The 26,318-nt window shown below is 42.1% G+C and overlaps 1 protein-coding gene across 3 annotated transcripts in view; it reads left to right on the top strand.

The window, feature by feature from the left end:
* Positions 1–616: 616 nt before the first annotated feature.
* HMGCLL1 (3-hydroxy-3-methylglutaryl-CoA lyase like 1) overlaps positions 617–26,318 on the top strand; it is a 95,814-nt gene continuing 70,112 nt past the window's right edge. For all 3 annotated transcript variants that reach the window (XM_032771110.1, XM_032771111.1, XM_032771109.1), the window contains exon 1: positions 617–996. In XM_032771110.1, the coding sequence (XP_032627001.1) occupies positions 883–996 (114 nt within the window). In that variant the 5' untranslated portion in view covers positions 617–882. The remainder of the gene's footprint in view (positions 997–26,318) is intronic.

The raw sequence follows: 26,318 nt of genomic DNA, 5'->3' as shown, positions 1-26,318 counted from the left end.
TTATAAAATCAGTTTTCTTTCTCCTTCTTTAGCTATAATATGCTCCTGCTCATCTCCCAGTTCCCCTGCTGTTGTATTGTAACTCTGTCAAAGAAAATTTCCAGGTAATTTTAAAGATCTTATAATTAATTGTATAATTAAGAGTAGCTGGTTGCCCTGTTTCTACATATATCCTTCAGTACCTGATTCCTGAGGTCCTTTGCACAGCCCAAGTTCCCCCTAATCTCATTTGAAAGGCCGGGTGTGCAAGGAATGCAGACTTGGGCCCTGACTAATCAGGTTCTCTGTTGTATTCTTCTTATTACAGCTCTAGAGGTCTGGCGTAATATCTTACCGGCCTGTTCCCATCCCATTTCCATGCTTGATATGGAAGAGCGATGGGTCTGTACCCAAAGTCCTAGCACTGAGCACCCCCAAAACTATCTGAAGGTCGGCAGCTGGCTCCTCTACAACGTGTTCACTAAGGCCGCAAGGCTGTGAAGACCGGGGGCGGAGACAGTTCCCGTGTGCCTGGATGGAAACGCTGGGTCTCCCCGCCTGCAGGCTGCACAGCGAGGGACTGTGTAGGCGGGCGGTTTCCAGTTGTCCTATACTCCTGGGTAGCACGAGGTGCAGGGACCGCCGCGGCTGGCCGGAGCCTACTCCCTGGTGGCAATGCTGCCAAACGCGGGAGGCTGTTGCCGCAGCAGCATCGGGAGCGGGCGAGGCGGGGATGCAGGATTCCCCCGCTCTCCGCCAATCACACGCGCTCCTCAGGCCCGGGCTCTAGCCACTGGCTGCGGCGGGCGCCGGGTCCGGCCCGGCTCCGGGCGGCGGCGTGGGGGGATGCGGTGACCTTGCGGCCGGGCGGCAGGCGCAGAACGAGCGCCCCGGGGCTGGGCCATGGGCACGGTGCCGTCCGCGCTGAAGCACTGCCTCAGCTATCAGCACCTCCTCAAGGAGCAGCTCTGGATCGGGGAGCCGGCCGCGCCGCCGCCTGCTCTGCATCCCGAGCAGGTACCGCCGCCAGCCGGGCCTGAGGCGGGCAGGGAGGGAAGGAGCCGGGGCGGGAGGAGCTGCAGCATCCATGGGCTGCCAGGGCGCGTTCTCCAGCAACAGCCTCCATCCCTTACCTGCCTGCCGCCCCCTCCCACTTGACCTCCCACCTGTCGCCCCCTCTCCCCAGCCTGCAGCCCCCTCCCACATCCACCCATCTACCTCCTGCCCTCTTCCATGCCCACTCCGCTGCCTTGCTTACCTAACACCCACTCACCTGTGTGACTCCTGACCCCCCACTGCTGCCTCTTTTCAGCCCCACTCCCCAGCCTGCAGCTCCCTCCCACACCTGCCCATCTGCCTGTTGCCCTCTTCCATGCCCACTCCTCTGCCTTGCTTACCTAACATCACTCACCTGTGTGACTCCTGACCCCCCCGCTGCTGTCTCCTCCTGTCCCCACTCTTCAGTGTGCAGCCCTCTCCCACACCCACCCATCTGCCTGCTGTCCTCTTCCATGCCCACTCCTCTGCCTTGCTTACCTAACACCCACTCACCTGTGTGACTCCTGACCCCCCCGCTGCTGTCTCCTCCTATCCCCACTCCTCAGTGTGCAGCCCCCTCCCACCCCCACTCTTCAGCCTGCTGTCTTCTCCCACCCCCATTCCCTTGCCTGCTGCCTCTCCTGTGTGTCCTTCCTGTCCTCTGGGCACTGCCTACTGTCCCCACTCCCAGCCAGCTGCTATTACACCTGCTCCTGCCCACCGCCCTTGCCTTCCGATCACTCTCCTGCTGCACTCAGCCTGCAGCATTTCAACCCTCACAGCAAAGTTTTAAGTAATCTAAAGAGGAAAATTAAATTCAATAGGTGAGACATTGAAGGCCCCTAGAAATGTGCCTATTAGTAGTCCCAGACTGCCTACCAGGGAAGCACGTATAAGATTGTTTGGTCATTTGTTTATTATTGATTTGGTATTTTAAATTACGGTCCTTTTATTAACATCATTGCTAAACATATTCAGTGTCCTTTCAGGGTGGTGGTGGCACTATATAGGGGAAAAAGACAATCCTTGAGGATTTCCTTTTTTAAAAAAATCCCTCCCCTCCATTTATAGACTCCCCCCAAAGTGGAACAATTCCTGTAAAACTGTAGGTGGAAGACATCTACTATGGCAACTACTTTTGAACAGCCATGCTACCAATTTTGCCCTTTCAGTTTTAGTTAAGGTTACCAACTTTGGCTGGATGAATTCCTAGAAGTGTCATCACATGACATTACCTTTAATTGAAGATTAATCTTTAATTCCTGGAGACTCCAGGGCAATCCTGGAGTGTTGGTGACCCTAGTTTTAATTTCTATAGCTTTGTTTGTTCAGACTTACATGTAAGCAGCTTACATCGACCTTACTCTTTAAGTGTCTACACTAAAATGTAACTCCCACCGATTAACTTGCCTACTACACTGACTTAATAACTCCACCGTCACACGAGGTATAGTGGTTAAGTCGATGTAATTAGGTTGACACAGTGGCAGTGTAGACTCTGCGTTGCTTACATCGACTGTTGCTGCCTTTCAGAAGCCATCCCATAGTGCCCCACACTGACAGTTAAATCAGTGCAAGTGCCCCTGATGAGGCTGTGCACTGCTGACATAAGGAGCATAATGTGGACACGCAAAAGCAGTCTAATTACTGCGGTGGCTGTAATTCGACGTAACTAATGTCAACTTATTTTTGTAGCATAGACTTGCCCTAAGTAGTGGCTGGAGTCCTGTATGAACTGCTTTTCCTCACTCTTCGGCCTGTGCAGTGGTGTGTGAGTAGAGATTTAGGCTGGGGGGCGCCATGATGCAGACCAGAGGAACAGAAGCGGTTGTGGCTGTCTGCAGTCTCCATCTGCACAGCAGGAAGCTCCTGCTGCTACTGCCTGAGAGTGGGGAACGTGAGGCAGCTCCTTTGGAAGGGCCTATTACTTCTCCGCCTGCCACCCCTGACTAACTGTGGTGGCCCACAGAACAGCCAGCCATGCGAGTAACATCTATGGGGAGGCAGTGACCAGGAGCCTGCCAAGGAGTCTACTTCTCTCAGACACTGGCAGACATAAGTGAGCAGAGATCCTGAGGGAGAGAGTGAGGAAAGGGACAGAGATAGTGGAGTTGTGGGTTAAGTGGAGTGGAGATGAGGACAGGGACACAGCATAATCAGGGACTTGAAGGAAGGAGGTGAAGGGAAGATACAGACCTATCTTGTGGAGGATGGGAAAGATCCCAGATGCCTGGAAAATAGCTAGTACGTATCTATGAAGAGAGGGAATAAGGACAACCTGGGGAATTATAGACCAGTCAGCTTAATTTTGGTACCCAAAAAGGTAATGGAGCAAATAATCAAGCAGTCAGTTTATAAGTAGAAGATAATAAGGTGATACCTAACAGCATTGATTTGTCAAGAATAAATCATATCAAACCAACTTAATATCCTTCTTTTGGCAGAGTAACAAGCCCTATGGATAGGGAGGAAGCAGTAGATGTGATATATCTGGATTTCAATAATGCATCTGATGCCGTCTCACGTGACCTTATAAGCAAACTAAGAGATATAGCCTAGCTTAACCTACTATATGGTGGGTACGCGACTGGTTGGAAAACTATACTCAGAGAACAGTTATCGCAGTCAAGCTGGAAGGACATATCGAGTGGAGTCCCAGAGGGATCTGTACTGGGTCCGGTTCTGTTCAATATCTTCATAAACAGTTTGATAATGACATACAGAGTATATTTATAAAGTATGCAAATGATTGGCTGGGAGGTGTGGCAAGGCTTTGGAGGGCAGGATTAAAATTCAAAATGATCTTGACAAACTGGAGATGTGGTCTGAAATAAATAGGATGACATTTAATAAGGCAAAGCACCACACTTAGGAAGCAGTAATCAATTGTACAAATACAAAATGGGAAATGACCGATTAAGAAAGAGTACAGCAAACAAAGATCTGGGGATTATAGTGGATCACAAACTAAATATGAGTCAACAAGTAATATCATTGCAAAAAAAGTGAACAACATTCTAAAATGTATTAGCAGGAGTGTTGTAAGCAAGACATGAGATGTAATTCTTCCACTCTACTCAGCACTGATAAGGCCTCAACTGGAGTATTGTGTCCAATTTTGGGCACCACACTTCAGGAAAGATGTGGACAAATTGGAGAAAGTCTTGAAAACATGACCTATGGGAAAATACTGAAAAAAATTGGGTTTGTGTATTCTGGCGAAGAGAAGACTGAGGGGGGACATGATAGTATATCCCTGCAGCCATTTCTGACCTAGAGTAACGTAGTCTTGTTAGAGGAACTAAGATCTGGGAGAGTGAATGGATTAATGGCTAGGCATAGGGCCCATAGAATTTACTAATATCTGTTTTATTTGTTTACTTGTATCTTATACATAAATATTAATTTACTTAGAACAAACTATTGCACACATAGCTAGTTTACATAACTCCATGTTCCTGTTACAGTTACCTCATCTTCCCACTCCTGTTCCCTTCCTTTGTTTGTTAACCCTCACTTGTTGCATTTTCTGTTGATTTAGATAGTACCTCACCTGAAGAGATTACAATCACCTACCATGGGGCCCCAATCTAGACTGAGGCCCCTGACCACTACCTTACTATAAATTATTATTAACGGTTCTGATGCAGATTTTACAAAATTAGGTATGTGAGAATTTACATTTATAGGAAAAGCTGGACATTTAAATAATTTGAAATTGACAAAATTTAAGTCAATTCCGGATCCATGTTTTGATTAAATTGTTATACCTACTACAATAGACTGGCAAATTAGAATTTGTTGAAAACAAAGTTTGAACTTTAATATGAATGTCCAGTTTCTGTTAGTTTAAGTCAATGCATCTTGTACTACAGTGCTAGTGCTTACGTAAGAGTAGGCCACTTATTTATTTCTGATGTATGGAGTGATGTTTTAGCACATACAGAACTGAATAGCTTGTCTCTATCACCAACTGAATTTGGTCCAATAAAGTATATTACTTCACTCATCTTGTCTCTTGTTTCTGATGGGCAAATACAAACCTAAGACTACTTTGTGTGCTGTGATGGTTTGACTAGGATTTGTTTGGTTCATAGCAGATAGGGGCTGTATAAATTTTGCCTTGAAGGAAAGATGTGTCCAAGAAAAAGCAAAGGTGAATCCGGGCCAAATACAGAACTCCATATGATGTACGCCAAACCTGGCTGTTCTGTGGCCATTTGAATGGCTTACAGTAACTACCCATATCTAAAGGCTCCTTATAGGTGCTGTTCTTGAGAGATGTTATCACAGATTTGGAGCCATCTAGTCAACTAGATGGGGGTGCTGAGGCTTATCGAGTCTTTCTGTCAATAATACAATTGTAGGGAACCCCAGGGTGGAAGAGGATCGATGTTCCTCATTGAGGGGTTATAATTGTTTTTAAAGCTACAGGTAGTCATCAGTCTTGTGACTATGGAGCCAGAGCACAGAACTGCTGATACTGGTGTGGTCTTCTATAACTTTAAAAGTAATTAGACTAAATGCATAGGACTGCAATCTCAATTTCCCTCAATCTGAGATGCTGTGTTTCTGAAAATTTGGCCCTGGAGATGGAAATTGGTATCTGAGTTTTGGTAGTTTAGTTCTGGCTTTTATTATATACTAGCATTTGATGATAATTTTTTAACCAAAGTCAGAAATCTCCTAAATATACTGCCTAAAGAGAAACTAAACCCATGAATGAGCAAACTAGAATCAATGTAAATTTGGCAAGCAGCATACATTGACATTAACTACCACTTGCTATTTGGGGCTGGTAATTGGTCAGCATAAAAATTGTGAAAGGATAGTCTAGTTTCATTCTACCTGCACAGCTCTTTGATTGCCAGATAGGTTTGTATGATTTGCCTTTTCCTCAGGTACAGCATGCAGAGTTGCATTAGGGTTTACCACCTTTACCTATAGGAGCTTTTCCTATAGGTGGAAACCAAAATTAACCAGAATTTTACTAACTTCTCCTTGAAGTGTTGGAGAGGTGACATGTGAGATCGTAACAGCTGAGATCTAAAGTAGCCTGTAATTGTGAATATTTATTTAGATTATTTTGGGATTTGTTCATTTATTTATTTATTTATTTCAAGAAGAATTATAAAATAATGCTGTCAAAGCTACTACAAACAGTCATTATTTTTAACAGTTATTATACACAATGGATATATCATGCTTTGCATTCAGATGATTTGATCTACTGAAAATTGCATAATAAGTGTGTTTCCATGAGAGAGAAAGAAGCCAGATGTTTTTTGTCTTCGTACCAGAGAATTCTTTTTGTTCTTGCATATTTTTAAAGGCAACCATATTTCCAATTGTTTAATGAGTTCAATATTTTATAGAGGATATTAATTTCGTAGCTCAGAGTTCTTTTATCTTATGTACCAGTTCTAAATTCCCAAAGCAGGCAGAACTTCTGCTGACTTCCAAATGAATTTTGTCTACAATAAAATTGAAGGATTGGCTATTAAGAAACCTCGACCAGATTTGGGCTTCGACCATGCAAGTCCCCCTGCACCTGTGTAAGATCCTTTTGAAGTCAGTTGGGTGCAGTGTCAGATTGGGATCTTGGTTTGTTACAGATTTCCAAGCATAATCATTTCTGCACAGTTTTAAAAAAATATAGAATCGCAGAAGTACCTATAAAAGTATCAAACAATGTTAATACATAGGTAAACCAAATAAAACCTTTACAATGGACTACCATATAAACATTACAGGAAAAAACATAACATTTAAAAATGAAATTGTAGCCCAATTCAGACTCAGATTAGGGTCCCATATCTTCTTAAATGTCTCTGGATGACTTCTGAATTGATAAGTGTAATAATTTCATTCATGCCTTTAACTCATTCTGACACTCAAATAGTACATTTTAAAGACTCCTTTAGATTTCAGTAGTAGTAAGGTTAGGCCAATGCTGAATGCTTTTGAAAATCCCACCCATGCTACTTTCCTGGATAGGAATGTATTTAAGTACATGGTTAGGTGTTTTCTAGAATTGGGACCCAAGAAAGGAGTAGACAATGAGCTTTCTGCTTTATGCAAAGGAGGGGGGAGCTATACTTTTCTCCACTCTTCCTTACGTTAATCCCTCCTGATTCAGGCAAAACTTGCCTAGAAGCCAATGAAATTTTGCCTGCATAATTTCAGGCTCAAGCCAGTAGACTAAGCGTGATAGATTTCATGCTGTGAAATAAGAGCATAATGATGTTCGTGGACGGGGTTGGGGTGGAGAGGTAAAAAGAGAGAGAATAAGACTTGGAAAAACTAAGGAACAAGGAGGCTGAAGATGCCAAACAGGATGTGTGATATTAAAAGCCTGATAATAAATTGCAAGAAAGTTTGCCTCAGTGGAGTCATCAACTTAGCTCTTTTATGCTAGTTTGTTGGAAATAGAGGAACGATAACTGAAACATTTTAGCAGTTACAGATTTATATTACATAAAGATTATTAGCTGGCTTCAGGACTATATAATATAGCTAGCAACACTGTAAAGAATTTTATAGATAATGCTTTGTAAATTTGGGAATTAAAAAAAAACACACAGGAAATTTTAACTCGGACCCCGTCATCTGTATTTTTGATAATATCCTGTCTTTTGATCTGTTGCACCTCTGCCTCTCTCTGAGAGTACTCGCAGGCAAAAGTGATCTTTGTTTTCTCTCTTTCCAGCCCAAGGAGAAAGAGCCTGATTTCAGAAACACCCCCATGGCAATTCATTGCACTAAAACATTGGGGCAGCTTGAAATCTTTCTTTTCACTCAATTTTCTATGTGGCTTGACTGAGGCACATTGAAATTAAGGCCTGGTCTGCACTATGACTTTAGGTCGAATTTAGCAGCATTACCTCAATTTAAGCCTGGACCTGTCCACACGACAAAGCCCGTTTTTTCAACTTAAAGGGCTCTTTAAATTGATTTCTTTACTCCACCTCCGATGAGGGGATTTACGCTGAAATCAGCCTTGCTGGGTCAAATTTGGGATAGTGTGGATGCAATTCGACGGTATTGGCCTCTGGGAGCTATCCCAGAGTGCTCCATTGTGACCGCTCTGGACAGCGCTCTCAACTCAGATGCACTGGCTAGGTAGACAGGAAAAGGCCTGTGAACTTTTGAATTTCATTTCCTGTTTGGCCAGTGTGTTTGCAGAGCTCATCAGCATGATGTGCACATGGCCGGGGCACATTGCCCAGCCCATACTTTATGAGAATGCCATGACCATGTCCCTCTTGTCACCGTACTGCCGTCGCCTCCTCACCTGGTTTTGCGTGAAACAATTATCTCCTGTTGCTCAGATGGAGGGAGGGGCAACTGATAACATGGCTTACAAGGAATTAAAATTAACAAAAGGGGTAGCTTTGCATCAAGGAGAAACACAAACAACTGTCACACAGGATGACCCCCTCAAGGATTGAACTCAAAACCCTGGGTTAACAGGCCATTGATTTCACAAAACAAATCGGGTCAATTTCTTGTTTTGATCCATCTATCTTTTACATCTTAGGCGGGCAGCAGACAGTGCAGTATGACTGCTAGCCATCGTCATCTCCTGGGTGCTCGGCAGAAGATGGGAATGACCTGGCTGAGTCACTCCCATATCTGCCCAGGCACCCCTGACTGATCTCACGAGGTTGGTTAAAAGAGCACCGAGGAATATGACGACAATGGCTACCAATTGTAATGCACCATCTGCTGCCAAAAGGCAATGAGCTGCTGCTGTGTAGCAATGCAGTCCCACGTCTGGTAGCACTCAGGAGACGTACGGTGATGGTGAGCTGAGCGGGCTCCATGCTTGCCGTGGTATGTCATCTGCTCAGATAACCCAGGAAAAAAGGCGTGAAATGATTGTCTGCTGTTGCTTTCACGGAGGGAGGAAGGGAGCTAGGGAGAGGGGGTTTGATGACATGTACCCAGAACCACCTGCGACACTGTTTTTGCCCTATCAGGCACTGGGATCTCAACACAGAATCCCAATGGGCAGCGGAGACTGTGGGATAGCTACTCACAGCTACCCACAGTGCAACACTCCGGAAATTGATGCTGGTCTCGGTACTGTGGACGCAGTCCGCCGACTTAATGTACTTAAGAGTTTTTTGTGTGGGGACACACACAATCAACTGTATAAAAACGATTTCTAAAAACTGACTTCTATAAATTTGACCTAATTTCATAGTGTAGACATACGCTAAGTGACCCTGCCCACAGTCATTCACAGCCAAATTGGATTATCATTGAAGTAAATATAAGTTTTGCCACTGACTTCCAAAGCAGCCGTATTTGGTCCCATATGAGTGTTTCAGAAGTGATGATAAGCCATGATTCTCCTGGCATTCATTTCTCTTCTTGCTATGAATAAGAATAGCTATGGGTTCAACTGGGAAAGTTTATAAGCTATATTATCTACAGTAAGAATTGGCAACTGTCCAGACAGAGTGGTGCCCTCAAGCAACATTTTGTTATGTCTTACTTATCTTATGAGAAAGAAATTTTGCTTAATCAGCATTTGGTACTGTATTTAATATGGCAATGACAAGTAGGTGACTCAAAAGAGTAATAATAAAGATCACTATTAATGACCTGCCTCTCTCTTTCTAATGAACTTGATTCATAAGTGATGGAGCCTTTGATGCATGGCAGACGAGGTAGGAAATCCCAAGGTGATTGAGGTCACTGACTCATTTTACCCTGGGTTTCACGGCTAAAAGATTTTGCAGCCATTGGAGGAAATAGAATGACACCACTTTTTTGGTGATGCAGCTGGCTGTCTGTGCAGGCTAAAGGATTCATTATATATCTAGGCCTTGTGGCTAAATTTCAGTTTTCATGTGAACAGGTAGAAAATGGATTTTAGATACAATCCAAAGGTAAAGCTTGAAATGACCCCCCCCCTTTTTTTTTTTTTTTTTGCTATTTCACAGCATAAATATTTTCTGTCAAGTTGGTGGTGCTTTGAAGTAGCCAACTGTAGAAGCTGAGAGTAATCTAGAGTCTTTGATGTGTGTCACAGGGCGCTCCTTCAGCTACCTGGTGTGCTGTGCTGCCTGACCTGTTTGGGTTTTCTCTTACTCACAATATCACATAGTCCACTTCTTTTCCCCATGTGTATCCTTAATCTTTAGATTCCTACCATCACAGAACACAGTACAGGTGTTCCACCCAGCTTTCTCTCCTACACTCAGCAATTCCCTTATTGAGCTAATTACCTCATTAGCCCAGTCATTGCCCCAAGTGTCAACAATCTCACAATAACAGGTTAATTGCCTCCAATTAAGCCAGTAATCTTCTCTGTTTATGCAATTCCCTAAATGACCAGGGTGCTACAGTAGCACTGTGTCACATATCTTCCCTCTTTATTTTGTCTGAGACCTTTTTTATTGCCTCCTAGGGGAGGATGCCCTCCTCGCCATCTGACCCTTACCCTCTTTGTGGGGATCTGTACGTGTCATAAGGAGCCTTCTATCCAGCTTTCTCTCCTACACCCAGCTCACTTTCTGAGCTCCTCCCTTACATCCTGCTAATTGTATATCTTCCCTTATTGGGCTAATTACCTCATTGTCCCCAAGTATCACCAATCTCACCATAACATGTTAATTGTCTCCAATTAATCCTGTAATTGGCTCTGTTTGCAGTTCCCTTAGTGATCAGGCTTCTACAGCTAGCATTCTGTCACAGTTTGTCTACTATAGAAGGAGTTAAGTTTAAGGAAACTGTAGGGGTCTTCAGAGAAGTAGTAATTTAGAACTTCAGGCCTTGTTGGGTCCTCCATCATTTAGTTCCCTTCCCCATTTAACAAAGGTCCACTATTTTCTTTAACATTCTTCTTCTCCCAGGTGTATGCTGAAAAAAAAACTAAGAGACAGACGATCTGTATTAAAGAGGGTGTGGGATTTTGTATATTTGCTCAGGAGGATTTGAAAAGTGTATTTGAAATAATAGACAGTGCCCATGTACTCATCACAATGCTCATGAGGACATTGACATGTCTGCATTATAATGAAAGAACATTTTTCAAGCCACGTACTTAAGTATTAGAAGTGGTACTGTTTAGTTTACTGAAAGTAACTCTACTAATCTGGAGGAAATAATGAAACAGGAAAATACTGGTTTGGAGAGTCATAGAGACAGTCCATCACATCTGAATTTATATGGAAAGGTTCTATCAGAACATCTAATTGCACAGAAAAAAATCAGTAAAATATATATGCTTTGATTTAATTTATGGGCTTATTTGGCCATTCTTGTGAGATAATAGTCTCTATAGACCAGTAATTCTATGATAAAATCAGACTGTTTTATGTTCTGTTAAATAACAATAAAGCTTAATTAGCATGTTGGCTATACAGTAAAAGGGGAAATATATATTACCATTGTATAAATGCTTTCCATTTGTATAGTGCCTTTTATTCAGGGGTCTCAAAGTGCTGTGAAGGCATTACATTTAAAAAGTTCAGTAGTGGAACATTATATTTTCTATCTTATGATATGAGGGTGGCAAAGCAGATTGTGAATAGATAATCAACAGTGTATTAAATATGAGATTCTGAGGCAGCATCTGAGTATTTATTTTCCAGCAGTTTGGTACAGAGTGCAGATCTGATATTCGTGTGTTGATCTCATTATCCAGTGATCCATCACTGGCTATGACACTACCCAGATATTTAAAGTTCTCCACTACTTTAAGCTGAGTGCCGTCAATAGAGATACTCGGGACAGAAGCATTTGATCCAGATAATGAGATCAATGCACGAATATCCAAAGCAAGCCAGGCACTTGGCTGTCTGCGTGTCAAAGTTTTAAACCACCACAGCATCCGGATGTCAACAAAACTGCTTGTGTACAGAGCTGTTGTTCTTTCATCTCTTTTGTACGGGTGCGAAACATGGACACTATATGGGCGTCACATCAAGCAGCTCGAAGCATTCCACATACGCTGCCTCCACAACATCATGAAGATCCGCTGGCAAGACAAAGTGCCCAATCTTGAGGTCCTCGAGAGAGCCCAGATGACAAGCATCGAAATGATGATCATGAAGTCACAACTACATTGGACCAGTCATGTCAGCCGCATGGATGCCAACAGAATCCCCTGCCAGCTTCTGTATGGTGAGCTCTCCCAGGGCATCCAGCATATAGGTCATCCACGGAAATGTTACAACGACACCATCAAAGCCAATCTGCAGTACAGCAGTATCAAACCTAGGGACCTTGAGGACGCCGCCAGCGACAGAACACAGTGGCATGCAACAGTCAGAAATATCTTCATCACCTTTGAGGAAGACCGCTGCCGGCGTCTACAAGAGGCACGCAAACAACGTCACAAAGCACCAGCAGTGCACAACCCAACTTCCCATGCACCATCTGCAGCAAAATGTGCACCTCTAGAATTGGCTTGTATAGTCATTAGAGGGCACACCATGAGACCAACAATGGATGATCTGCACAGATTTGTCATCATCGGATCGATGGACTGCCAAGACAGATCTGAACACCAGTGTCTCCCTCAAAAGTAATAACCTTCTGTCCTGAAAACTTGAGGAACTTTGCATGATAAACATTTCACTAACAATGATTTCAACGGTGATTTTTAAAGGTTACTTTTTAATCATAAAGTCATATAGTTGGGAGTGATCAACTAGCGACTTTTAAAACTTGGACTGGGGTCAGACATAGTAATTCATATTTGATTAAGATTTCAGTCCTGTACACAGAGAAAATTCTGGTGCTGATACAAAAGATACCAAAGAAACTGCAGTTGATATGAAGAAAAATTGTACTTTATGAAAGTATTTTGTGGTAGCTTATACATCTCTTTAGATGATTCCCTTGCTTAGTAGAGATTTACTTTATATGGGGAGGAGGATGTGAATTATTGAAATCTACTTGAATTGTGATGCTTCATCTGAAGTTATTGTCCATATTAAATATTCACATGAAAGAGACTGGTTCTTAGTAGTTCTGGGGAGAAAGAAATTGATTAATTGCATATGAAAAATGGCTAAAAGGTATATCAACATGAAACTATACTGGGTAGAAATTTCTTCTTTGTTTGGATGTTTTTGACCACAGATGTTAGCTGTTTTGTATGGAAATAAAGGTGTTATTTTATGAGTTTCTTAGGGGGAAAAAGCTTAAAAACTTTTGAATACAAGGGATGTGGTCTGAAGTGCCAGAGGACACTCATGGAATGTTAGATGGAACCCATAGGGAAATAATCAACAGCAGCATCTGGAAAGGAACTATAAGTGGCTTTAGGGTTTAATTTTAATTCAAGTATTCAAAATGTGATTAACTATAGGTGTTAGTACGTGAGAAATCAGGGTGAGGAAGGTAAGTGATGAAGGTATATTATGTGAAACATAAGGATTAGGAAAAAGATATAACAGAATTCATAGCTGATCCCAGCAGAATTTATAAAAACGTGAAAACGTAGTGGGAATTGAGAACTGCATGTTGGGTTCATATAAAGAAAATCAGCTTGGATGATGAATTTATTAATATGAGAGAGAAAGATAGGACTGGGAATTTCCTTGGCCCTGCTCTGTCTCTTTTGTGCCTGAAAGGTACAAACAGCCATCTGGCGATCCCCCATGCATAGAGAAATCTCCAGACAATGTGAAGCTGTCTCGTGGCTCCTCTCCAATCTCCTGGCATAAGGGGAATTTCAGGGCATTTTGAGAGTAGCACAGGGCATGGTTGGAGTGCCATGTGCTCTACTGATCCTTGCTGATGTAACTGCTGTTACCAACCAGCAGAATTTAGAACAGTGTTAGCATCAAGCGGACTCCTGGCTACCAAGACTGCAGGAAAAGGAAAGGTGGCATAATGCCATCTTTGGATTCCCCCACCCTGAGATGCACATCATGGTGTACCTGAGAATCCAGACAAAGATCTTTAATTAGTAATAACTTGGCTTTGCTGCCCAAGTTTAAGGTTGCCTGTGCAACCTTAATTCAGTCTCCTTGTGCAAATGCATTATGGTATAATCTTTAATTACATGACCACATATGTTTTCTAGCCAGTTTCAGTCTCCCCACCCCTGTCCCAGTCTCCTGGTGCAACCATCCCTAGATTTCTCTGCCCCTCCTGGCTACCAGTCCCAATCGCCCTTCAAAGCCAGTCTTCCATGAACATCACAGTCTCAGTTTCCCTCTCCAGGCTCTAGTCCCAGCCTCTCCCTGCTACCTCCACCCCTCTCTGGGCTCCTTTCCCCCCGGATTCACCTGGGTTTAGCTGATTAAAAATGTTACAGGTCATTTTTTTAAATGTTGTGCTATTTTCTTTAACAATACAATAATTTACCCAATGCAACAGTAATCTCAAATACAGTTATGAATCTATTTACCAACTAATATAATGTAAAATGGATAATTGTTAGTAGAGCTGATAAAAATATTGGATATACTTTTCACAAAAAAATTGTTGGTGTTGTCCTTTTATTCAAAGATTTCAAATTTTGACTGCAGAAAATAATTAAAATTGCAAACTTAGAAAATTTTCAACTAACCCTAATGATTAACAATTAAAAAGGCAGCAAAACATTTTCACTGAATGTGCTTACACGTAGAACCATAGAATCGCAGAAATGAAGGGCTGGGAGGCAGTTTCCGAAGTCCTAAATTCCAGCTTCCTGTGGACCTAGACCATCCCTATCAGGTGCTGGTCCAACCTGTTTTTTAAAACCTCCAGTGATGGGAATTCCACATCCTTCCTTGGAAGCCTGTTCCAGAGCTGAACTACTCTTTGTTAGAAATTTGTTTCTAATTTGTAACCTAAATCTCCCTTGATGCAGATTGAGCTCATTTCTCCTTGTCTTACCTGGAGTGGGCATGGAGAATAGTTGATTACAGTCTTCTTTAAAACAGTCTTTAATGCACTTGAAGACTGTTACTCAGGTCCCCTCTCAGTCTTCTTTTCTCAAGACTAAACATGCCCTGTTTTTTTAACCTTTCCTCGTATCATTTTTATTGCTTTCCCCTGGACTCTCCAATTTGTCCACATCTTTCCTAAAGTGTAGTATCCAGAACTGGCCATAGTACTCCAGCTGAGGCTTCACCAGTGCCGAGTAGATCAGGACAATTACCTCCCATGTTTTACATACAGCACTCCTGTTTATACACCTAAAAATGATATTCACCTTTTTCACAGCCACATCACATAGTTGATTCATTATTGGTGGCTCGCAAAGTCACCATTTAGAAATGTCATCATTCTCCTGTTCTGAAAACATTATGGTGTTCAAGATACCGCTGTTTCCCCCTTACATTTCAGACTAGGAAATAACTGTGGTAACAGTTGGCAGATGTGAATTGTTTTGTTAATGGTGACCTGTACAGCTTACAAGCTATGCTGGCACACAAGGTGCCAAACATGCTTAAGTAAATGGACATTAGACTTTTGCTATCTTTGGACATTAACGTGACTATGTACTAAAGTAAGGTGTCCATGCTGAATTCATTAGATGTATCAACAACTTCCAGTGCCATTGACCATGAGATATAATTGACTCATCTCTGGGATCTGATGGGGTGGATGGAGTGGCTCTTCAGTGTGTTCATTTTTCCCTTTGAGATATCAAGAGGTGGTGCCTGACAATTGGTCATCCTCTTTGAGGGCTCTCACGTGTGAGAGCTTGTGAAATCGATACCCTTTCCGATGTGTATGGAAGGGCACTGTTGCTTCTGTCTTCTAGATTTTTGTCGTCTTTCTTGCCTGTAAAGCACCATGCACACCAATAGCATTATGTACTGTAAATAATAGTGGGGGAAATTGTGGGAGATTTTGGCTAATTGTCATCAGTATGCTGTTGATTCTCAGTTTTGTGTATCCTTTTATTCAATCACAGATGGCAGAATCTAATAACTTTTTCAGTCTCTGACCAAGATAGGGATGTGGATGAAAGTGGCTGCAGCTCAACTTGGTTAAGGAAGAAATGCTGCTTATTAGTGAGGGGAAACATTTAGGGGAATAGGAAGAGGTAATGCACCAACTGCTGAAAATATATATTTCAATTTTAATACAGTCTGTAGTCCCTTATATCATCTATGAGTTCTTTCTAATGCAGACCTTGTTAGGGTTGTCTTTGTCTTTGTCACCCCCAGGCTAAACTGCAATAATACATTTACTCAATCATTCTCTTGAAAACAATCCAAGTGCATCCATGACTATAAAACACAGTTGCCTGCTTCCTGTGTAGCACAGGCCACTAAAAGCAGCTAACTTGTGTACTCAAACATCTGCACTGGTTTGTCACAAGGTGGAATTTAAAGTATTGGTGATAATTTTGAAAGCCCTTAAGAGCTGCTCTTCATTCTCTGCCTTGTCATTACTACTGGGGGGCTTGCTATCAGTTCCACGGGCAGCGGGTATCATAGGCTGGGGGAGGCTGTACCTCCCCAAACAGCCAGGCGTGGCCCCACCCATGCTCTGCCGTCAGGCCCCTCCTGCCATTCTCCATGTTCTGCCCTGGCCCAGGCTGGATCGGGCTGAGCCTGGGGCTGGAGCTGGCCAGCCTGCTATGGGGAATGGGGCCGCTGGTGCTCGGGCCGTGCTGCTTGCCTGGCACTGTGGTCACGCCACCTGGCTGCCCGGCACACTGGGGTGCTGCGGCTGTGCCGCCCGGCGCTGGGGCTGGGGGCCACAGTAGGCATGTTCTGGGCTCCTTCGGGGAAGGAGGGGCAGAACAGGAGGGGGAGTGGGAGGGAAAGGGAAGGGGCCTTGGGCAGAAGGGGAGGGGCCGAGGGCTAGCCTTCCCAAATAGCCAGTTCACCAGCTGTCCATGGTCAGTTCCTGTGGACTGACTTTGAAGACAGGTAGCAGGGAAGTCAGTGGAAGGCAAACACCTTTGGCTCTTTCTTCTCTTGGTGGTATACCAGAGCTTACATTTAGCAAATTTGAGGGCACAGTCATAAAATGAATTGATTTAAATAGCTGCTAGTGGATATATTTTGTGTACCCTGACAAAGTGGTTGCTAATATTTCTAGCACGTGCCGTAGTGGCTTTGATTAATACTACTTGCTATAGGAAGCTTTGTGTAATTTACGTTGTTGAAATTTGTAAATAAGCATCTGCTTACCCCAGAGAAAGATGTTGTGAGGGCCTGAAGCTCTTTATACATTTATTCCAGTGTAACTCCATTGACTTCAGTTGAGTTACTCTTGATGTACATCACTGTATGTGAGAGGAGAATCAGGCTCTAAAACATTAATGTAAATACATAAAATAACTACTCTACATTTATATCAAATCTGTGAATATTTACTGTTTCTTAACTAAGTCCTTATGCAAGCTGCTGGCCACAATAAATTTGCCTGGAAATTTAGCTTTAAACTAGTTCATCTGAACAAAAAGTCTCCAGTAAATAAATTTCTACTGGTCTAGATCTCAGGTGTGATCATCAGTCAGAGTTTACTTGTATTACATTATTACTTGTGTGTGGTTTGAAATTGGGAGGTAAAGCATGGAATAACTCTTTTTCTCAATACGATCTGAAGCAAAGACTTCATCAGGAATATATCCTGGAATTAGTTTGTTGTTTTACTTTTTAACTTTTAAAATAGTAAAGGATGGGTGGAGGCAGATGTCCTCTGGAAGCTAGCTCAAAGAGCAGCTGCAGCAAATTTTTAATCTTATTCTGACTCATGATATGATGTTGGAACCTCTGAAAATGGCAATACTATCACAATACAGATACCTACCAAGGTAAGTATCTAGGTCGATATCTCCTCCTGGTCTGTCCCTATTTAAAGTTTTTAAGAAAGAAACAAACAAACAAAAAAAATAGCGCCAGCTTAAAGTAATCCTACCACTTTACATGCAACTACTTTAAACAGCATACGCCAGGTGTAATATGGTCCTGTGACCAGGTGTTGCTGCATTCTGCACCAGATGTATGCAGTGGAGAAGCCCAACTGAAAACTCTCTTTACAAAGGAGTGGTGATAATTGTGGCTTTTGGTCAGAAAGGGACATGATGTTGTGAGGTCACCATGAAACAAGAGTGTAGCCTGTATAAAGTGTGCAGCTAAAATATTTGTTTCTGAGTCACATCCAACATATGACTTCACATGGCAGTAATATAGTAGAAAATAATGCCAGAATTCTTAACCTGGTTCACTTCTTCTGAACTTGAAAAGGGAGGTGATGGATGAGGAAACAAGAATGAACATCTGTTTAATCTTTGGGGCTGTGGGAATAGCATTCTGTTTTGCAGAGTGTCAGAGAAGCACGTTTAACACTACACTTATTTAAAAAAATGAATAAGGAGTTGGTAGACCTTATAATTATGCTAAGCCTAAGCATCATTAGAACTCATTTTTATCCTTTTAATTAAACATGGAGGAGGGATTCAAAGCATGGTTCGTTCTTCAGCTGATGTTAACATTACAGGTAGCTCTGAAATGTAACATTTGTAATCTGTGGTGTGGGGCTCATTATATAGTGCAACCAGAGATTGAGGCTTTAGATAATTTATAGAAACAAGTAAAGGATTTTAAAAAGTAGGTGCTTGTGAGGCTTGTAAAAGTGAAATTAACCCTCTTGTTTTTCATCACAGTTTTTCTAGAGTGAGAAGTTAAGAAATAGTCTTCGCTTAGTTAGGGTAGGCTCCACAAATGGACTGAGGCATTACAAAGCTGAGCGTTGCAGGGCCTAACGCAGGGATCGGCAACCTTTGGCACACAACCTGCCGAGGTAATCACCCTTGCAGGCTGGGCTGGTTTGTTTACCTGCTGCATCCGCAGGTTTGGCCGATCGTGGCTCCCACTGGCCACTGTTCGCTGCTCCAGGCCAATGGGAGCTGTGGAAAGTGACGCGGGTGAGGGATGTGCTGGCCGCTGCTTCCTGCCACCCCATTGGCCTGGAGCAGTGAACCGCGGCCAGTGGGAGCCGCGATCGGCCAAACCTGCGGACGGGGCAAGTAAACAAACCAGCCCAGCCCACCAGGGTGCTTACCCTGGCGAGCCACGTGCCGAAGGTTGCTGATCCCTAGCCTAACATTTAGGACCCTACAAAATCCAAGAATAACACTGTGATCCAAAGTACTGACTTAAATACCTAGGCTCCCTATACAAAGCATGGGAAGAGAGAGATGCCTAAGAATGCATTGCACAAAAAGCCAGCACACCATGGTGGAGTTGCCTAAGCTTGCCAATGGGAGATGCTGACCAGAGGGGTGTATGTGAAGCCCCTCCATGCTCTCAGATATAAGTGCCTAGGTCCAGGCTGCAGGCAGGCACCTAGTTCTACTCAGAAATCCACGTGGAGATAGGTTGCTTAGGCACCTAGTGATTTCTTGTGGGAAGGAGTTAGGTGCTTGCGTCTCTCCACACAAAATGGCCAGAGTGGAGGTGCCCACCTTATAACATTTAGCTGAGTGATTGGTGCCATCTTGTGGGATGTGGGAGACACAGATTCAAATCCCTTTCTTTGCCATAGGGGAGAAAAAATTTGAACAAACATCATTCCTGCTTGCTTGTAAGCGCGCTGTCTCATGTGCTCTCTTCTCCCACCTCCCATCACTGTTCCACTGTGAATAAATACTTAAATAGTCAGACAGCAAGCGAGAAATATTAAAAACTGGAATGAGTCTGTAGGCCATTGGCGGGGGTACCCACCTGGGAGGTGTGAGACCCTGGGTCCAGTCATCCAAACCCACTCACTCTTTCATGATTTAATCCACAGTGGAACAGCTTCAGCAGGAGAGACTGAGGGAGACGCACATCAGAGTATCCCATAGTTCGGTAATAAGAGCTCTCTCCTGCAAGATGGGAGATCCCCATTCAAATTCTTTCTTCCCCTCTGGCAGAGGGAGAAGAAATGAACCTGGGTCTCCCACATCGCAGGCGAGTGCTCTAACCACTTAAAAGTTATAAGGTGGGGAACGCCCTCTCTTCCTCCTCACAGGTTTTGAATGGGATCCAATACGGTAGGCACCCTCTGAACATGCCTACAGGATTGGTCCCCACATGTCACTTAGATAGCCAAATGCCTGACTGCCCCTGGGTTGTGGATTGCTTTGGAGCATAAGCTAGACACCTAGAGGGAGGCAGTAGTGCGCATGTCTAGAGGCAGAAATAGGTTCACCTAGGGAGCTTTTACTTTGAAAAACATAGACTCCAGGTGCGCTTAGGTTCCTACAGGGCTCGGTGGGAATTTTGTGCAATGCAGTGGAGCCAAAACTGAGACTTACATGCCTAAACGGGAGAGTTAAGTGTCTGAGTCTGGGGTTTAGTTGCCTAAGTACTTATGTGAATACTTTTAGTCACATTTAGAGGGAAATACAAAAACAACAATAGAAAGTTTTCAGGTTCTCTGAGGTTCTATAGCCAATGCTGAATTTTATGGATTATGAATACACAGAATTTTCAAATATATTGAAACAGAATATACTTTATAATCCTTTAGTGTTTTCAGCTCTATACACTATATTATATGTTTTGATACACCATGGTTCCTAGGTACTCGATGCAATGGAAGAAAGTGGATATAAATTGGCAGAGCATACCAGGACTTTTTCTAAACATTACTCCACTGAATGAATGAAAGGTTTGACACTGATGCATAGTGCTTCTGAGAATTTGTCAAGTTCACTTTACTGCTCTGCTCACTCAGAGTGCTGAGAAGTGCTGTGCTATGGTTTGGTTAGAACCACAAAAATACTCACAATTAGCCCTGCTTCAAGTTAGAATGTAATCCAAAACCAGTAGTGTTTCACTAGAGATTGTGCTCTTGAGCTTTATGCATTGTTTGTCCCTTTTTTCTTTCTGTTCTAGCTGCCCATACATTTTTTTCTAGTTGCTCATGAACTGTTTGTGGCATATTTATAATTCTAGTCTGACTTACTGGGATAGGTTATTGTGAGGCAAGTCACAGGTTGGAAGCCCCATAATGTTTTGTCTTCACCTCTGAGTGGCTGAGTGTATTCCATGTGATTCGGAGGTTCAGCCAAGCTCACAAGAAAAAAAAATTCAGCTAGTTTATCAGAGAAGCTACAGTAGAGATGATATCTTTCTGACCAAGTGTAAAGTAAAATACTGGGGGAGTTGACAAGACACTTTTACCTAGTTATTTGTGTGACTCCTGCAAGTCAGACTTTTGTGGATCTATTACCTCCTGTAATTCTTTTGTTTTATTTTATATTTGGCCTGACAGAAATTGTCTTTTTTATAAATGGAAGCTGCTTATTTGTTTTGCTAATATATGAGATCTCTTGTTACATATTACTAAGGCCTACAGGGTATTATGCTGAGAAAAAGGCCTGCACGTATCTTTGTAATTCTCTGTGTTAGTGGGAAATGAGTTAGTAGTGTATTTTGCTTCACATAATTCTCTTTTTTATGAGGGGAACTGTATTTGTATAACTTACATAATTCTATTTTGCTGTCAGACCTAAGTCCACTGTATTATTTCTGGACAGAGGCCTACACACTCCAAAAATGCCTTCACTCATTGCTTGGAAACTGCCTTATTATTTAAGTTTAATCTCACTTCATGTCTTATGCATCATCTTTTTTCCTGCACCACAGAGTGGGTCAAAGTCATGAAAAGGTGCAGCATCAGAAGGGTAGCATGCTGTCAAGAACAACTGAAAGCATCAGATGGACACTGCTGGATGCAGTGGGCCAGAGGTGGTTCCTTAGCTTCTTCAGCACTGGCCATTTCTCAACCTGGCATTTCTACTTAGAAACTTCTGCGAACTTCTTCCCTAAATATCCTTGTGATAGTATGTGCCCCTGGAGTGAAGCCTGGAAGCTGTTGAACCACTGTGCCCCCTAACTATTCAGCTGGGTTGGCCTCTCTCTCTGCTCTGCCAGCCCCCTCTGAGTTCTGTTATCATCCAACACAACAACACAACAGCAGATGGCCCCACACACCCAACTGAGTCACCTGAGTGGTTTACCTAAGCCACTCATGGACTGACACTGAAGACACCAGCCAATTTCCCAGGTCCCCAAGCTTGCACTCCTATTGGAGTATAAACCTAGAATTATACCATCTTGCACTGCACAGGGATCACTACAGTGCAAGCTCATTAAATATAGTTCTCTCCCTCCTCCATGTGGGGAAGATATGCAACAACCTTTGTGAAGAGAGCTAAGATTCCTTAATACTTTACTCAAAAACACACTGGTTAAGATAAAACACTAAACAAGTTTATTAACTACAGAAAGATAGATTTTAAGTGATTATAAGTGATAGCAAACAGATCAAATCAGATTTACCTAGTAAATAAAAATGCAATCTTAGCCTTATAATAGAATTAAAAATTTTATTAAAGCTAATGTTAAAAAAATTATAGAATACATAGGTTGAGAAAAGAGTGTCTGTACATCTGGGTATAGTTCTTAGATTATCCACAAATACAAAGTTTGTTTTTTAAAGTCATATGATACACAGAGTACATAATCAGCAATAACCCAAATTTAGGTGAACAGATTTAGATATTAGAATCCAAATACTTGGATACATCACTCATGAAAAGTTGTACAGAGATTTGGTCGTGGAAAGCAAAATATAACAGTGAGTAGAGATTATCCCTCAGTAATTGAGAATTAGGTAGGTTGTCCATTTAGAAAATACAACCCATGAGGAAAGTATTTGTTACTTTCCTGACTGCGCTTCTCATCGGCACTCCAGCTCATCCCTCCTGGTATTGCTGATGTCCAGTGATGTGTTCTATGTAGATGTCCCTCAACCACCTGATGGCATCTGATACCATGAGATCACCTTCAGAACAAACTGAGTTTTCAGTGTAAGGAATATCTGCTGAAAATCCAGCTTCAGGCAGCAAAAATTGATACGGTATGGGTGGCCAAGAATCCACCTTACCAGAGTTCTTTTCTGATTTTGTATTGCTCTGAAAGGCCATCAGAAGCATGTTTGTTGCCCCAGAAAAAAGACAAGGAACAGGAATTACAATCAAGTGCATTGCACTAACCCTTAGGACCTGTTGCTTAAATGCTGGCCTTTGACTTGTTGCCCTTCTCACATGTGGAAAGTTGATGGTGACTGCAGTTGTGTGGTGGCAGGAGCTGATCTGGGGGGCCGGATCTGAGTTGAGATGGATGGGAGGTGCTGATTTGCTGGGTCTTCATCCCCCCGTCCTGTCTTCTAGTTACTTACATCAGCGCCACCAAAAATGTAGGCTGAATGTATGGCTTGAAGTTTATAGTTTTGATTCAGATTATTAATGTTCTTAACTCTTCAGAATCATATTATCATTAAGAGCTGATTCTCATAAGTGCTCCAGTGCATTAAACCCCTGACTTGCAGTCACTTTGCCAGTCTCTACCATTTGGTATCTCAGCATGTCAGACATTTGCCCATTTGAAGGCTCTGTAATGAAATTCTATCCTCTGGGTTTTCAATTAGCAGTTTCAATTGTAGCTTTTAAATCTAAATTGTCAATCTTCCTGATTATTTATCCATTATCATTTGTGTTTTTAACTTGCTTATGTTGACTTTGTTGAAGCCCTACTATGTATATATGAATATAAATAAATCAACAAACCAGGGTCTTTTAGGATGTTAACCCAGCATTGGTATTTTACATTTTGAGGTTACCGTTGTGAATCTGTTGAATGAATTAGCCATTTAATTATATCATGTTTGATCTGGTTTGTTTTTTATTTTAAACTGTCTTGCTGCAGTCTAATAATTGTTATCATATGTGAAGTTATAGTTGAGCGATGAATGGAAATGACTATGGAAGTCTTAGAACTTTTCAATACTCCTGGAAATTCCCTTAGCAAATATTCAGTCTGTGAAGAGTTGAATATGCTTAATTTCCTCCAATAATGCCCTGAAATATCTAATTTAATACTTTTCCATGAGCTCACACGAGCTCCTGATAATAAATATGAATGCAAAATTTCTAACCATTTTCAATAGGACAATAGGAAATCAAGAAGAAATCTGGACAAAAGTAATAAATATAGGCTTATTTGTGTCAACTTCATTAGCTCATTAGTCAACTACCCTTCATCATCATCACCTTACATTTTTCTGGGCTGCTCAGTATCAAACAACTTCAGCAATATTTGTTTAGGTGGCCTTGTTGTGGTCTGTTTGTATTGGAGTCTTTTTGTGGCCTGTGAAGAAAGCAAGCTCCTTTAATTAAAAAAGGAATTGAGGGGGTACCATATAACTCTGCTTTTGGCACTCATTGTTAGAAGGATATGTTAGGTTGCCCTGATATTTAGTGATGACTAAATGGCAAAGCTGAACCCTGTGATTGCACAAGACAAATGCCTGGAAATATAAAACATATGAAACTGGAATTTATTGCTAATGTGTAGCTGGAATGTGTTTCTCCTTTCCAATTTAGTTGGCTAAATAAAGCTCTAAAAGCCTAAATCAGCAACAGGTTTCTATGATTTTCTGTGCCACACAGGCAGCAGAAGGCCAGGGATACTGTCTGAGCAGCGGACGACATTCAGATAATCAGCAGAATGATATACTTGCTGCTGAAGTCCATAGAAACCAATACTCACGCCGGGAAATTCTGTGGCAGCTCTGGAGCTGTTTATTTAATTTGAAGGTTTATTATTCTATTTGTTTACAATTATGGTTATTTTAAGAGGATTATAATGCTATGATTAAGGCTTAGTTTAAACTTCTATTCTCAGCCATTTATAACTTGGAGAAAAATGTTTCTATGCTGAAATTTGACATACAGGGTCCCAGGATGGGTAGTCAGTCCTTTTCTCTCTTTCTAAAATTTGGAGGATAAAAAAAAATCTTTGGCTGCTTTCTGTTTTGAAGGAAGCAAACATTTTTTTAGTGGTTATATATGCATTTTGTTCTCTCTTGGCAAAGCCTTATACGTGGGGATAAGGGAACAAATTTTCCAGGCTTTTAATCTTTTATGTCAACCATTTTCTTTTTGATATTCCAAACAATGTACTTTGAGTAGTTGTTAGTATTTAATATTGCCAATACATAGTTCAATAAATAGTAGCTACTCAATATCTATAAGAGCTACTTCTTATATTTTGTTGCATCTGATTCCATAGATGTATTTCTTATAAAATGATTAGGTCAATTTTTGCTCTTGAAACAAATTAATTTACATATTTAATGATATGTATAACATAAATGATTGTATAGTTTTTTAAAACTCTTCCTTTTTCTTTTACCCTGTCAGAATGTACAGTGTGATTTCATTTTTCTTTTCTATTTGTTTTGCGTTGTTTTTTTATTTTATGTGGATTGACTGCTGGGGAACTTTGTGTGTCTTGGAATCTTACACTTTTTAATGTGCAGTATCAGAGCTGCGTTGAATAACTTCCACTTCGTATGGTTCCCTGTGACTGGGAAAGTGGAGGTTGAATTGTACAGATTTGTTTCCCATAAATTTACATGTAAAGTTGTGAAACAAAGTTGGACATATGTTCCCATGGAAGCCATGCACTTACAGTAGCTCCTAAGCCCCAGTAGGAGGAAGGGACGAAAAGGGTCAGGGATATGCCTAGGGTGACCAGACAGCAAGTGTGAAAAATCAGGACAGGGGGTGGGAGGGTAATAGGTGCCTATATAAGACAAAGCCCCAAATATTGGGACTGTCCCTATAAAATTGGGACACCTGGTCACCCTAGATATGCTCTTAAATTCTGATCTTTGCATGTATTCACTGTCCCCAAACAGAAGTAGATCTCCTCTTTTCCTCCTTCACTGAACTTAACTATCCAGTGTCCTATCTACCCAATGAGTATTCATAGACCCAAAGGTCCTTCATAATATTCAAAATAGTTCTGGTATGCCATTTAGTTTGAAAGGCTATCGCTCTTCTACTGTGTGGCAACCCTTTCTTTTCACAGCTGTTAAATACATGCTGGCCAGACAGCTGCTTCTTTGTCCCCCTCTTGTCTGCTTGGATCCACTTATTCTACTGTATCCCTCATGCACCACTGCTTGGTTGCTGCCTTAAAATGGCCACCACAGAACTGTTGTCCTCTCCACCCTCCCATCATCCTCTGAAATGGTTGACCCAGTGCCCAGTACAAAGTAGTGTGGGGCTATTTAAACTGGTTTGAGGGTTTGGCCCATTGATCTCCATGGAAGTCTTGCCACAATAAGAACTAACATAAGAACAGCCGTACCGGGTCAGACCAAAAGTCCATCTAGCCCAGTATCTGTCTACTGACAGTGGCCAATGCCAGGTGCCCCAGAAGGAGTGAAGCTAACAGGCAATGATCGAGTGATCTCTCTCCTGCCATCCATCTCCATCCTCTGGTGAACAGAGGCTAGGAACACCATTCTTTACCCTT

This window comes from Chelonoidis abingdonii, chromosome 3 (assembly GCF_003597395.2).
Source record: "Chelonoidis abingdonii isolate Lonesome George chromosome 3, CheloAbing_2.0, whole genome shotgun sequence".
NCBI classification, from domain to species: domain Eukaryota; kingdom Metazoa; phylum Chordata; order Testudines; family Testudinidae; genus Chelonoidis; species Chelonoidis abingdonii.
Note: the sequence above shows the minus strand (reverse complement) of the source record. Positions and strands in the feature narration are given on the sequence as shown.